Below are 15,259 nucleotides of genomic sequence, written 5' to 3' on the forward strand. Positions count from 1 at the left end.
CCTTTTAGAGAAGTGCCGATAGGGACTTTCTAGTAGTTGTGGTGGTTGGCCCGTCAGCAAGTTAGGTCGTAATTTCTTATGAATGCATTAACGAATGACAAAAATTGGCGTGAAACTATTATAAAGTACCGTATATATTTACGCTCATATATTAGATTCTTCTGACTAAAGGTGCTTCAAATTTTAAAATCACATATATACTGAAGCCTTCATTTAAAAGAGGTAGGTACATTGTGATTTCCGGTAGAGCATGTAATACCAAAGCGCTTTCAGTCAGAAGGGTATAATATTTAAGCATATGTCTTCTAAATTGGGCAATGAATAAGATGGGTTGTTCCAACCACATTAGGTAATATTGATAAATCTTGTTTTTATCCACTGCAGCACTGAATGCTATAGCTTATATAGAAGATGCAATCGTCAAAAATTCTTATCAAGTCGTCAAAACGATAAAAATACAAGTAGATTTTAAAAGTCCGCGAGCATGGACGGAAAATCCTGTCTGCATTGGTTGTCCCGTTTTCTTCGTCGAGCTGAATTGTGAATACTTTTTAAGGAAATTTGCCTGGCCAATCAGGTAACAGAAGAGCAAAAAGAACAGCTTGCTGAGCGATGACAGTCCAACCCAACTGAGTGCGTACGGGACATACACACCCAATACAGCGCTGCCTCCAATAGATGTACGACTATGAAACTCAAGTAGAAAAGATTTTTTAACTGACTATAAAATGTTCTAGTATAACTGCACTACTTTTTTTTTTGTTTTTTTTTTTTATCATTGACTGCTCTTACTATTCAGCTCTGAATCGGTTCCGGGATACCTGTGCCCGGCAAGGCATTAGCAATAGTCACTTATGCTGAGCTCTTTATATGAGACAAGCGAACAGACGCAGCACCTTCTGTTATCCGTCGAGAAAACTCAAATCAGCTTTTTTCCTTGTTTACTAGATGGAAAGCTGCTTGGCTTCGCGTCGGACTACCTCTTTCTTCTTCCAGCTGATCTCGGTGTGTTGACAGTAATACGACGGTGACTAAAGTAACTGCGAACAAGCTGCAACTAGCACTTATAATCCATATAAAGTAGCCTTTCTTGATCTGCTGGTGATTAATAGATGGATTTTTATTACCTTTTTATTCCGAAAATTAGTTCTACCCATCCCCAAGGGTCAATACCACCGTTGTCAACAAACAGAACCGCTTGTTCTGTTCACGTAAGTAGTCTTCTTGTCTAACTCCATTTTAATTTCGTCTGCTACTTGTCATGAGGTTTTCTCTCTTGCTCTCGCCAGCCTCTTGCTAGATTTTTAGCACGACACGGCGATGACTGCATAACAATAATAATAATGTTTCATTTTATTGCTGCTTTTTTAAATCTACCAGTAAGCAGCTTCAAAATGTCGCCTGCGCGACATCTGTTCTATGTATTATATTAAATGCAGGTGTGTAACAGTTGAACCCAATAAGCAGAACAGGATTTGTGCACGAAGGGCAGGGATCAAAAGTATTATTAACAAACAACGACAGTTGCATCGATATGTTAGCAGGCTTCTGCTATTGCAGGCCGCCATCGCTGACAACAACAACAACAACAACAACAATCAATCGAAAAGCGCGAGTAAGAGCAGACCGTAAGGCATGCATCCAACATTACAACAATATTATCGGAAAGGGGAAAGGTTGAACGTGTTTTGTGTTGTGAAGCGGGCGACAAATGCCTCTCTACGTTATGCGAGTGCGAATGATACCGCTGCTGTTTCCGAATGTGTGTGCGCCCTGTGTTTTTACACCCGCGGCTGCCGTTCCTATCTGTGTTGTTTTGGTTTTGATGGTTGTGGCTGCCGCCGTTGCCGTTGCCGCCGCCGCTCCCGGTTCCTCTAAGTTCGGCGCCGTGACGGCGCTTCTCTTACGGCTGATCGAGTTTGTTTGGTAGTGGTAGACGGACATTCCTCGGTGCTGGTTGATCCGTGTTTCGAGTTCCATCTGGCATTAGAACTCTGTCCCGAAGTCGCTAGTTGTAGATTATAGCGTTGATAGTAGTTAATCAGTGCTTTGACGCTAGCCTTCGTCATGTGGGTCAGATAAAGAACAGGCGGCGGGGGTGCTGGTGGAAACCCAGAAAAAAAAATTGCAGTGAGCAATGATGATATGAAGAGGATAGTAAATTCTCAAAGAAGAGCCACTGAAAGGCAAGCCTATACTGTAACCAAGATTCTACGTGCGCCGATGCATTGTCTCTCTACCATTGTCCCATCTGTAGCTGTAAACAACCGAAGCCCTGTTGGTTTACGCCGTGTAATTCGACAAATTTTATCAACAATCATTGACGTTGATACTGCCACTACAAATTCTACTTTATATTGTCATCGCACATCGCCGCACGAAGGCGGTAGGTAGGACTTGGCCACGATCATTTGCTACTATAAGGAGGGAGCTGGAGCAAGTTGTCGTGGGTGTGTTGCAGAAAAGCAGAGAAAGGATCCACACATTATTATTATTATTGTTAACATTTTTATTGCTGATCCAAAGATAACTAGTGGTGTGCAGTCGAAAACTGCTATCGTTTCATAGAGACGCCACGGTGTCCGAGAGAGCAAAGCATCGCTTACACAACAAAGATCTTGTACGACGACACATACACCCAACGCACTAGCATCGGAAGTCAATGGATAGTGGCCGTGTGCTGGCGGTGCTTTCAGTAATGCTGTTTTTTGTGTCTACTGCTGAGAACAACGTAAGTCGTGGGTATCGTTCGTTGTGTCCTATGTGTCTATGATACTGACCGTACTTACTATCGGTTTCTACATATATAACACTGTCAAAGGTGGTGCTTTGGTCTCTTTTGCGAGGGCAGCTACCCTAGGTGCTCGTTTTTGGTGCCTGTGTTCGTGGAATTCTTGATGCTGTCGTTGTGAAGTAATGAAGAAGTGATCGTACCGAAAGTGAGTGTATAATGGCGGTAGCAAGTCCAGCATCGAAATCGGCTTTTTGAGTAAAATATTTTTCAGACACGTTCTGAACAAACATGGTTCTCCTCAGGCAGGCCGGCAGGACAACGTCGATTAACGGGTCTAAAAGAGGGCGACGGACCAACCGGCCTTTTAAGAACTAACATCTTGACCCAAGGAACGAATTTAAACGAATATACGTGTTGGTGGCAGCAGCAGCAGCAGCAGTAGAAATAGTGAAGCAAGATTCACGAGCCAATCACTCCGAATCATTAGTCGAGAGAAACTCACCTCAACAAGATAATACCATTAGTTTCCGTTGATATGCCTCATGTTGTTGTCAGTGGAATAGTGTGGCTGCCAATTATTCTGTGTTGACGTTAGCACAGCATATTTTCGTCTACAGAAGCAACGAAAAAAAGAAGTTCCACGCCAACGGACAACATAAACAAAAAAAATATGGTGAAACTCTTCAAACCAAGTTGGGTTAACCATGATGGTAAGTAGATCTGGAAATAAACCTATACTAGACCGCATTGATGATAATTTAGATCTGCCTATTAATAATTTATATCACTCACTGCTTATATATATGGTTTATCAATCTTCTGTATTTAATTTTGTATTCCGTCTGCATATCCCTAGGCATTCTTAATAAATACCAGCTGAGAAGTTTATCGAGTCGTAAATGCCTTTTCCCCCTTTAGAGAGTAGTAAGTATATAATTGTGGGCTGGTCGTTAAAAACAGACGTTTTTTCGCTCCGCGAATTTTAGCTTGCATTAGTCGATGTATGTGGTAAAAAATGATGAGAATTTTCTTGGTCATGAGGTCAAAAATTAATTGATCACATTTGCCATATTTAGGCTTTTTTATTTGATCATGCTGTAACATATTGATCCTACCTACGAGATTTAAAAGTTCTTAACTGGTTTGCTTGGACAAGGAAATCGCATCTGTACATATAAGTTTTCAGAAGAAACACTAGGCTGTATTATTACGATGGCCTATTATTGACCTCTTGGTCGAGTCCGGCACTTTGATTCTATGATTTCGAGAGCGCATGGTATCTAACAGCCACAGCCTTCTGATTAAATTAAGCCAAAATATATATGAATGCTTAATAGTAGATTTTTTTCAAAGTGTAACAAAGAATACGCTGAGTTTAGTTCCAGTTTGTTTATTATTGCTCTCTCTGAAAGCTTGTTACAATCGTGGCCTTAAGTCGTTTTGAACTTACTTAATTTAACGATCTGAAGTTTCCTAAACTGCATTTCAAATAGGTTGACTTTTAACGGAAAATTCCCCATCATCATTAGCGGACACCTTTTTGACGACCGCCGCATTACCACAGCGTTCAATTGCACATTGAATCTTATACAAAGACTCCGCTGCTATCCTCAAATACTTACCTTCTATTGTCTTATTATCTGCTATAGCAGTTCGTTTCGTATTTTCGATTACGATATACTTCAGCAGTTTTAACCATTTTTTTGCCCATAGGCAATCCGATCTTTTCAGTCGACGTTCACCCGGACGGAAGCCGTTTTGCAACGGGAGGTCAGGGTCAAGACTGCGGGCAGGTGCGTTTATTTAATCGATTGTTTACAGTACATTTGGTATCTGAATTTATTTTTCTCCAAAGTTATTAAAAATAACCTATCTCCGTTCAAAGTTAATGTCCGTATCCAGTTTTCATTGGTATGGTAGCCATTTCCTCTAGCCTTTTCTTACTAGATTTGTCTCTCTGTCAATTTAGGTGTGCATATGGAATATGGGTCCTGTGTTACGAGCCGACGAGGAGAAAAAGGATAGCATACCGAAGCTGTTCTGTCAACTGACTAATCATCTTGGTGATTATTCTAATTCATGATTTTAGTATTTTTATCGTAGCTCAGTAAAAAGTAGCCTGTGACTTAGAGCAGTGTCATTTAGTAAAATGATCAGTTAGTTTGTGAGAAGTCACATGTTGATCAACTATTGATGATTTTCTTCTCTGCTAGCCATTTATGTACGAATCGGAACTTATTTCTCTTGGGTCTAATAAGGCGTCGAATACGTTGCCTTTAATGATCCCCAAACTCGCTTTAAAGGTAGAACTTTAAACAATCTCTATGCTTTTCAGCCTGCGTTAATTGCGTTCGCTGGTCTCACGACGGCCGTTTTCTAGCTTCGGCTGGTGACGATAAAACAATCATCATTTGGCAGATCGGTAAGGAACTATTAAAATATTGTCAGTAATATTTTCAAATATTGAGTAAAATACGTATCTAATGATGCGTTTGTTCTCTCTAAACAAACTTGTGATCGAATCCACCACGCCGTTCATGCTTAGGTTTTTGAACTCAGAATTGTAACTTACTATAATGGCGTTAGAAAGGGTAGCACAAAAAATTTGTCTGAAGATGGTAAGATTTTTCACGCGACAGAATTCAGTAATTTTTCGTTTTGAAGACTGTTGATTGTCCGAAATATGGTAACTGCCTGATATTGTCAGAGAAAGTTGTCGCTTACTTCGGAATAGCATAGTGCCGTAAATGTTAAATATAAGTTCGCTCATTTCCTTGTTGTTTGCTTTAACGTTCCTAGCATATATGTTTTGCTCTAAATATTCAGGTCGCACAATTAGCGGACCCGGATCATATGGCGCTGCATTTGGAAAGGCTAATGTCGAACAGTGGAGAACCGTGGCTTGTCTGAAGGGCCACGATGGAGGTATGTGACTCTGTAGTTGTTTTTATTTCGACAGGGAAAGTAACGTTAGTTACGGTACTTTGTTTCCTTCGTTTTCAAAAGCATCTTAATATCTGCACTCATGATCTAAATGTTGTAAAACTAACATTGGTAAGGATTGTTTGAGCTAACAGCTTTTTCTTTCCTTCCCATTTCAATTGGCAGACATTCTTCATGTGGCGTGGTCTCCTGCAAGCGACGAATATATTGCATCCTGTTCTGTTGATACAACAGTCGTTGTGTGGAATACTCGTCGATGGCATGAACGTGTAGCCGTTCTTCGAGGACATCAAGGATTTGTCAAGGTAAAAGTCACATGTTTTGGATTCCTTTTGCTTATGTTTCTTTCAAGGTTTAGCAAGCTCAGTGTTTTCCTTTCAGTTCTAATTGTATCTAGAATATAGCTACTAAACCAGTAGCTATGTTTTGATATTTATTGGCGACGAGTCTAGCTATCTGGTGCATGGGGTGCTAAATCGGATTCATCTAGCTTCACAATTAATAACTAAGGAGATGGTAGAATCAATTAAAATGGGTTCATTAATTTGCTGTTATCATTATTTGATTTTATTTTAATTATTTTGCCTACATTTGTTTCAGGGCGTCTGTTGGGACCCATTAGGGAAGTACGTAGCGACGCAAAGCGATGACAAAACTGTGCGACTTTGGCGAACGCACGATTGGCAACAGGAGTGCGTCATTTCAACACCTTTCGAAGAGACCGGCGGTACAACTCATGTTTTGCGCTTAAGCTGGTCACCGGATGGTCAGTACGTTGTGTCAGCACATGCGATGAACAACGGCGGACCGACAGCTCAAATCATTGAACGGGGCGGCTGGCGAACCGTTAAGGATTTTGTTGGTCACCGGCGAGCAGTCACGGTGGCCCGATTTTTTCCCAGTATACTTAAATCAGCCACCAGCACAACGAATTCTTCTGGCGATAGCAAACAGTATCTTGCGGACATGTTCAACTGTTTGGCGATCGGATCTCGGGACCGTTCTGTGTCCATATGGCGTAACGATCGTAAGCGTGCACTCTGCGTTGTACATGATCTCTTCACGAATTCAGTCGTTGATTTGGCGTGGAACCCGCTCACGCAACAGCTGTTGGCATGTTCGTCCGATGGCAGCTTAGCGGTACTTGACTTTTCGGCTCATGAACTTGGCAAGGCAGTCACCCAAGAAGAGCAAACCGGCCTTTTTCAACGTCTGTACGGCCTTGAAGGTGCCGGGCAAGCGGGGCAACTGGCAGGATTGGGTCTCAATACTTTACTTGTGGAGAATGTCGACGTGTTAAAGGCACATGGGAAAGCTAAAACCAATGGAGTGGTACGTGGACAAAAATTTAAGTTTTTTTTTTATGAATGCCAGGTTTTAGTGAATGGCAAAAAATATACCGTTATAGAACACGGAACTGAGATTATGCCATAAAACATGTAATACATGGCCTGAAAGTGGGGACATTCAATTGAAGTGTTTCTTTCTTTATTCGCAGACTCCGACGACAGCTGTTCCTCGAACGGATGTCTCACAGACAACACAAAGTAACCCGTCTATGGTTTCTTCTCAACGTTTGGCGAAAGGTCCCACAGATCGACAGATCGAAACAATTCTTCCCGATGGCCGACGTCGCATAACCCCATTGTACATTCCTCTGGACTCGGTCGGACCTGAGGGTGGCGAAGGCGGACCTCCATTGACATTCAGCAGTTCCAGACAAGAGAAATCCAAAATTCTTGTCGAGAAACGGGAAAACTCATCTTGCTCCCTGCCCCCGGTACCAGCTACTGTAGCGACACCCCAACCGCAAGTGTGTTCCGGCCCAGACCTTACTATCGCCCCTAGCAAGCAGAACCAGTCTTCTCAGGTCTCACAAAAGCCTTCACAGCCGCCACAACAGCAGCAACAACAACCACCACCAGTTCATACACAACAAATGGTGCGTTTCTTCTTTTTATAGGATCGACGATTCCCTGAGCAATCTATTTTGATCTGAACGTTAGTGTTCTCACGGAGTTCCGTCTAAAGCTTCGTTGACAGATTTCACAAAGGTAACACCTTCAAACGATATTTAAACAAGTCACGCCGAGCGCGTCCTCGAGAAACGTAAAAATTTGGTGATCAAGCATTGAAGTCATCTACTATAGTGTTTACGCGTCTATTACAGTGCTGCTTTAGAGAAGGCCTTACTGAATGAAACAAGAGAGAAGGGAACACGTATTTTAGTTTAAGACACACATTTTTTTTAGACTCAACCGGGTCCGGTAATAGCGAGCAATGCTGCTGTCGATGGAAAGGCAAAGCCGAAGAGAATTCGGCCGACATTGGTTAGTGCTCCTGGCGGCCAGCCTATTGGCACCAACGGACTGCAAAGCATCTCTTATCAGGATAATGCGTCCCCTACCCCAATTCAATCGGAGGATGTCAACGCTCAGCAAAGATTCTCCAGCGTCACCGCCGCCGCCGTTAGTCATCAGGTGCGATGATGACTAACTAAAATCCTATTAAAGAAAAGGAAAGAAAAAATGTATCTTCAAACTGGATTTCAAAATCGTGCGCAGCAGGCGGAGCGTCGCTATCGATTATACAGTCGGCGGATAATCACATACCATATAACTCGGCAGATGCACCACTTTTGAAGCTACGCAAACAAAAATCAAACATGTGTTCTCATATCAGGTTTATACCGAATATAATTTCAGTCAAGTATGCAACAGCTACGCTTTTTCAAGTTTAGTACAAGATAAAACAGCCATTCTAACGCTTTATTACGTTTATTATAACACAATTTGTCAAGCTATAAGCTTGATTCAACTTTTTTTCGTTTTGTAAAGCAATCTTCGACTACGAGCATTTGTAACTGAAATTTGCATCAGAGTAAGATGCAGAATTCCGAGATTTGATATTGAGGGTGCTCTCGAGGGTGGGACATCAAACATTTTTTTTAAATGCAAGTTCAGAAGTGTTTTACGGCAATGCACTAATGCACGAAGGAAGTTATTTACATTGATCTAAGTTAAAATCGAGAAATATTATTAAAAACAAAGGGTGATTTTGACTGCTTCACCGGTCGCTTTAATCAAAAGCCATCTGTATTTTGTTAGCGATTTTCGGAATTTTGAAATGGGGGATCTATATGTTCTATTTTGCAGGTATCTGGTCCTATGCAGCTACCGGTTAATGGAGCTCTTGTGCTTGGCGCACAAGTATACCCCGCATTGCAGCTTCGTCAGCCGTGTGTGATAAATATTGAATTAGGGTAGGTATTCATTTTGAAATAAGGCCACAATAGTGTACCACCAATTTTTGTTTTCTGTACATGATACTGGAAACCGATTGTTCTGTATACTATATCTATAGTATTTTTAACTTACGCATCCAGAGCATACTTAGGATATTTAAAAAGACATGCTTCGAACAGTGCTTTTATTGTTAATTACGCCTTTGCTTACGTAGATGAGCCATGAGTAATAAGAAATTTACTCTACATTATATACTCTATATTACTAATTACATAAATGATAAGAAACAAAGCCTGTTTGAATGAACAACTTATAAAGGATACTTGATATAATCTGAGCCGTGAATAGTTAACTGATCTACCTAGAATTCACTTGATCGTGCAGGCTGACCGTGCAAATTACGATCAACATCCCTGTAGCGGGCGGATGGACGATGTCACGCATTGTGTGCACCAAAATTGTCACCGGATCAACATCCGCTACCGAAGGTGCCCCGATATCGCAAGAGGTTAGCCACAATCCGCGCGTCGGACTAAGGTCATCTTTTTATATTGGATCTGTAAATAGGCTTTGCTTGTTTTTTCCTGCTGATCCGGGTGCATTTTTGATAGCACAAATATAAAGAATAAAACTGGTTACATACATCTTTTATCTGTTTTGGGCGGTGATTACGCGACTTTCAGTTGTGGGACACGGTCCTAGAGGGGCGTGTCTGTGCGGCGGCTGCTTCCGTCAATCTGACGGCGTTGGTTGATTCCGAGGGTCACCTAGTACTTTTATGCACTCGATCTGGTCGCAGATTGGTATCTCCTCTGGTATTGTCTGGCCAAGCGGCCATGATAACCTGCCGAGGCTGCAGAATCGCGGTGCTTACGGTGGATGGAATGCTCACTCTTTATGAGGTGAGTAGTACTAACAATATACTTCCTATTTTAGTAATGTCCAGTCACAGATGACATTATCTGTCTAGATTAAATGTTAAAAACTATTTTCAGTAGCTGCAGTTCTTATATATATATAAGCTCTCTCCGTGAACAATTTTCCGTGAACAAGTGGAATGTCTCTTAAGCTTTGTTGATCTTAATAAAAAAAATGTCTGATCTACTTTGTTTAGGTTTCAAGACCCGAACCGGAAATAGGCGTGTCATCCAGGGCTGACGCACCGAGCAGTGAATGCAGTTATTCTGCCAGCCTTGCTAGTCTGGTTTACGGAGATGGGCGCGGTTGTTATCGACGTTTGTTGTCGGAAAGTGTTCGATCAATTATGAGTGCCAACAAATCGGCAACACTGCGTTCACTTGATCTTCTACAGCCTCAAGGACTTCCGTTGCTGTCACTTTCCAATGGTCGTAACTACTTCTTCGACCAGGAGGCTTCGTCGTGGTGAGTTTTCCTCGACCGTGGGATAGCTGCAATTTTCTATGAGTAGAAATATACTTTATTGCTTCTCTAACGGTTTTCCTAAAATATAAGTCTATGTATATAAAAGCTTTTCAGTCATTTGAACATCAGAACATGTAAATTCACCACAAGAAACTAACACATGTGGACTTTATAGTACAAAGAGGTATACTTCGATCACACATACTTTTCTACAGATATCAGTCAGGAACGCAAATACGCTGTGTAGATTTGTATTAAGTAGCCATCGCCTAATGCATAGCCTTCCTTTCTTTGACACATTTGCAGGAGTTTGATAAGCTGGACTAGCGGCGTGATTAGTCGATGTTCAGATCATTATGCCGCGCTACCTGTGGATAGCACCCCGAATCAGAAGGGACCTTTAGAACGAATACAAGGATCACTTCTTCGGTACGTTTGTTGAAAATTGTCGCAGCTTAGTAGTGCCATTTACGCTGAGCACGTCTCATTTCCGATTGATTTGTTTTTAGCTTATGCAAGTTACATATAGATCATCGTTTCTACAAAAATAAGTATGTGAGCTGTGATAATAGCTATGCTTAAAGAAGCTTACGAATAAATGATATCACAACAATATAATATTGATTTGGATGTTCCTCAGGTCTACCGCTAGCCGCACGATGAGCAGCCTCCAAGCGAACCCCTCGATACAAAGGGTAAGAAAATAAAAACAACTTCTTAGCGAACTTTTTTTTATGAACTGTTAACTTTGCCACTGCTTACCAAATGCCATTCGGTGCGCAAATATCGCGAGTTTTTTTCTTTTCTCATAACTAACACCCACCATAATCGATGTACAACAGTAAATATTCACAGTTTACGTTAGGTGACACGGATAAGAGTTTTTTTACGCCAAACTTGCTTCTATTACAGTCGGCAACTCTTGCCTTTCTGGAAAGCGAACTCAACGGAGCTCGTGTTCTGTCATCACCGAGTGAGTTCCGCTTCTGGGCATTGGCCCTTGTGCGTTTCTTGGCCTCTGAAGGCCTTGAAGCACGACTTCGATTGGCGTTGGATGACATCATTGCTGCCGATGGATTTCACAACGAGACCGAGTTAAGTTCTGTCAGTGCACGCCAGATGCTCGCGGACGTCCTTCCTGTTATAGCGGCCAATCTGCGATTGCAGCGCGTCTACCTTGAATACAAACAGCGATTGGAGTTGCTTCAAGGGGCCAGAACGCACGGTAAGTGCAGATTAAGCCAATATGTAGTTAAATAAATTCTCTGAAGTCAACAAGAAGTTAAACCAAAATTGATAAGGAACCAATATCCCTAGGAGTGCGTTGATTATGGTTAGTAGAGCATTAATTAGCTTTCTTCTTTTGAAACACGATGCGTTGACTTTTTCTTCCTTTGAATAATATGTAGCTGTTGCGTATTTTTAACAAAGTGTTTCTGTTATGTTCATAGGCAAACTGCCGCGCGTAAGTTCACTACGTGCTCGGCAGGCCGCGGCCGTAGCGAAGCCTCCACGGCGACCTAGTCCACAACCGGAGAATGTTTCTATTGCCGTCGGCGGCGTGGAGAACGGAACGTCAGGCGCCGGAACTGGAACAACTACGCCTAAACAACCGACTCCTGGTGTGCAGCCAAGAAAGAGAGGTCGTCCTCCAAAGAATCGTGGTATTTCAAAAATTGCACGTGTAGAACAGAGGGCGGAACCCGTAGAAGAAACTGAGGTGGATGCGCAAGGTCCGTTAGCTATAAACGGTACGGTACAAGAAAACAACAACCACAACAACAACGGTAAGATACATTGTAAATAGCTTGTATTGTAGAATATTATTAAAATCCTAACTGACCGCTTCGGGAAATTATCTCTGGCAAAGCTCCGCATGAGCGCTATTTACACATTGCGATAGACGTACCGTTTCTCTACGACAATTTAAAATCCCACGCAGTTAAGCTTTGCTGTCAACTATAATTTTTTTTTTATAATGAATCCGTTAGGTTTCTTTCGGTATGGCTAAATTGCGGTTACAAATTGTAGCTTCTCCCTAAATAATGTCCGTTCATTGTCATCGTAGGATGCACGACCCAAGCTGGGAGTACACTCACGAATGAAGTGAAAGAAGTTCTCACTCACAAACAACTAAATGGTGATAACAATAGCAGCAGTACGAACGAGATCGATGGCGATGATCGAAAAATAGAGTCAACAAGCAAAGATGCACCAACAGCAGCAGTGGGGGATTTGGTTATCACAGAAGCCAATGGCGGTAAAAGTGGCTCGCCGTCGATGGCAACAAGCGGGGGCTCCGTCTGCCGGGTTCTTCAAGGAGTTCTCAAAGCTATTGAAAAGGAGGAGGAGCGCGAACAGCGTCAGGATCATGACGACACAACGATACCCCTGGTAACCAGTCAGCCGATATCAGCAGCAGACGCTGCAGCAGTAGCAACAACAACAACAACAACAACAACAACAACGGCAACAACAGCTGTTCTAACTGAAACAGCAAACACTGCCACCAGTATAGCAAACGGCAGCTAGGTAACCGCCGCCGCTAGCTTGCGTTAGTTTTATTCTAATCTATTCTACGACGAGTTTGATATATCAGTGACATCGAAGAGACACACTCAGTCTCATGAACTCCCTCAAAGGACAGGGGAAAAATAGCAGGTCAAACGGGGGTAAATCGTAACAAATTTAACTCTGCTTTATAGTTACCCGAAAAAGTCGACCTCAACTTATTTATTCTGCTTAATGTAATGACCAACAAGCAAAGTGAGCGACCTCGATATATTGTAAATAAGTACAAACAGACACACACACACACATACACACACGTATATATATATATATATACATAGGTAAAAGATATGTATGTCGTAGCTAGACAGATAAATACTATATCCTTAGCTAGGGTTATCTTATTACAGAGCAAATCAATATCTGAAATTGATAAAGTAATCAACAATAAACGTGGGAGAGAAAATTGCGGGTATGACAGATCCGCCTGTTTTACTATCAGAACAGAAAAGTGGATGAGGGTATATCTTCACTCCGCCAAATGTATCAATAGACATGATTATCTTCGTGATGATCTGATTGTACAGACAGTTACCATTAGTTACTTGGCGCCCTGCGCCGTGTCCAACTGCTCAGTAGCGAAATATCCTGAACAGTGGATGCGTACGTTGGCGCCTCGAGATTGTATATTTTCTTTCGGTGTCAAAGATCCAAGACTCAATGAATATTGACAAAAAACATAGCCTGCATAATAATAAACATCTATGTTTTTTAAGTGCTGCGGTCTTCTGGTAGGCTGCCTAAAAGCCGCGCCAGGCTATCCGTGATCATAATGACTAAATCTCCATGTATGATTACCTTGCAAAACGGTTACAACATCATGCATACGTTGCCGAAGAAAGACACCTACGGACAAACTGCAGCATCCATCGACTGTAGTTGTAGCAAAATTGGCGAATCGATGGGCAAAGGTGTTTCAACAATGCATTGTGAAAATAGTACGATGAATGTGCTGCATTACTTTCTGCTATCAGTGATTAGGATTTTCTCAGTGGTAATCACAGTTTTCCATGGCAAATTGTCGGAATACAACACATTTTGTACAATATATTCATAATAAATACACGCGGCACCGGGCAGTATTTGCAAGTGTATCGAATAGGGCTAGTATTTTTTTTCTAGTAATATTAGACAAACAACCTTGCTATTTTCTGCGACACTACATTGTAACGAGCTGACTCAAATCTGATTCCAGAAACAGAGAGCTTGCCTCAATGTGCAAGTTTATGCCAAATGATCTTGTAATGCCTTAACTGTGTAATAATATAAGTTTTCCATCAAACTGAATCGTAACGTTTGTTATATGCTTGTATTTATCATGAATATTAGCTGTACATTAGCTTTTCCATAAATGAGTTGTTCAATGACAACAAGTTCTTTTCTATAATAGCGATGCAAACCATATGTATTTGATCACTCCTCGGAATATCGGAAATTCTCAAATCTATTTTTGCCCATATATTATTCCATTATCAGCTCAGGTCTCGATTTGATTTGAACTATTCCTGCGCCTATTGCTGTTTCTAATTTAGGTGGCATCTCAATCCTTGCTATCTGGCTTTCTTTTTTACCCTGCCGGTAAGACGTATTTTTCATTCAAAAAGTTACATTCTCATTTTCAATAACATAATTTTTACCGAGTTCACCAATTTGCTTCATTAACAAACAACTAAGTGTTGCCAATATGCAACCATTTTAGATCAGCTATCAACTATTATAGACGCTTAAATACATTCATAAGGGTGATAAATAGAGAACCAAGGCTTGTTTAAATATAACCTGTAAATAAACCTTGTGTATGTAAAGATAACTGTCTGACGAGTGTAACTGTGTAAGTGGTTAGAAACCTACGAAGGAAAAAGGCCGAGTCAATCAACGAAATTAACAACGCGTAATAATTAAATCTGTGACGAAAGTACCTACTGGCTGCCGTATCATACTGCCGATAAATAAAAAAAAACTGTTAGCGAATTCAATGAGGGTTTGCTTTTTCCTTGTAGAACATTTGTTTTCTGGTCTAGATGTAGAACACAACATATAGTGTGAAGGAGTTCTAGATCTGGCCCTTGACGACAAACATACGTAACAATTTCGCATTTTTGTAGGATGTAAATATTTACCTGCATCATGTCTTGACCATTAAAATTCAGCAGGCAGTTATGTTGACGATCCTCCAACCTCAAAAAGTCGTGTACTGAGACGGAACTTGCAATACAGTGTACCAAAATTCTTAATCGTTTAGAAACGTGCATAGTATTTTTTCTTTGCTTTTATTGTCGTAATTATTAATTATTAGTTATAGATTAGTAATAATAGTTTTTGTGACAACAACTCATTTCAATTTTATAAGTCAATTTATTTGTTTACAACCTTACTCTGTTGA

General features: G+C 41.2%; 1 protein-coding gene across 2 annotated transcripts; it reads left to right on the forward strand.

Moving 5' to 3' along the window:
- Positions 1 to 44: 44 nt before the first annotated feature.
- On the forward strand, positions 45 to 14,852 carry LOC111261887 (protein HIRA). 2 transcript variants are annotated; one of them, XM_022835724.2, is made up of 18 exons: positions 45 to 3,444; positions 4,448 to 4,527; positions 4,704 to 4,797; positions 5,070 to 5,156; positions 5,561 to 5,659; positions 5,843 to 5,982; positions 6,278 to 7,009; positions 7,176 to 7,619; positions 7,930 to 8,157; positions 8,833 to 8,939; positions 9,307 to 9,430; positions 9,606 to 9,824; positions 10,037 to 10,305; positions 10,612 to 10,734; positions 10,946 to 11,000; positions 11,218 to 11,530; positions 11,757 to 12,092; positions 12,374 to 14,852. In XM_022835724.2, the coding sequence occupies exons 1-18, from the start codon at positions 3,405 to 3,407 to the stop codon at positions 12,835 to 12,837; spliced, it is 3,954 nt and encodes a 1,317-aa protein (XP_022691459.1). In that variant the 5' UTR covers positions 45 to 3,404; the 3' UTR covers positions 12,838 to 14,852. The 2 variants fall into 2 exon arrangements, with proteins under 2 accessions (XP_022691459.1, XP_022691460.1); XM_022835725.2 differs by lacking the exon at positions 7,930 to 8,157.
- Positions 14,853 to 15,259: the final 407 nt, after the last annotated feature.

Source organism: Varroa jacobsoni, unplaced genomic scaffold (genome assembly GCF_002532875.2).
Source record: "Varroa jacobsoni isolate VJ856 unplaced genomic scaffold, vjacob_1.0 scaffold_608, whole genome shotgun sequence".
Lineage (NCBI taxonomy): Eukaryota > Metazoa > Arthropoda > Arachnida > Mesostigmata > Varroidae > Varroa > Varroa jacobsoni.

Coding starts and splice junctions, on each gene's coding strand:
- LOC111261887 (XM_022835724.2), top strand. CDS start 3,405: ATGGTGAAACTCTTCAAACCAAGTTGGGTTAACCATGATG. Junction 5,157..5,560: donor AATCATCATTTGGCAGATCG/GTAAGGAACTAT, acceptor CTAAATATTCAG/GTCGCACAATTAGCGGACCC. Junction 8,158..8,832: donor CCGCCGCCGTTAGTCATCAG/GTGCGATGATGA, acceptor TCTATTTTGCAG/GTATCTGGTCCTATGCAGCT.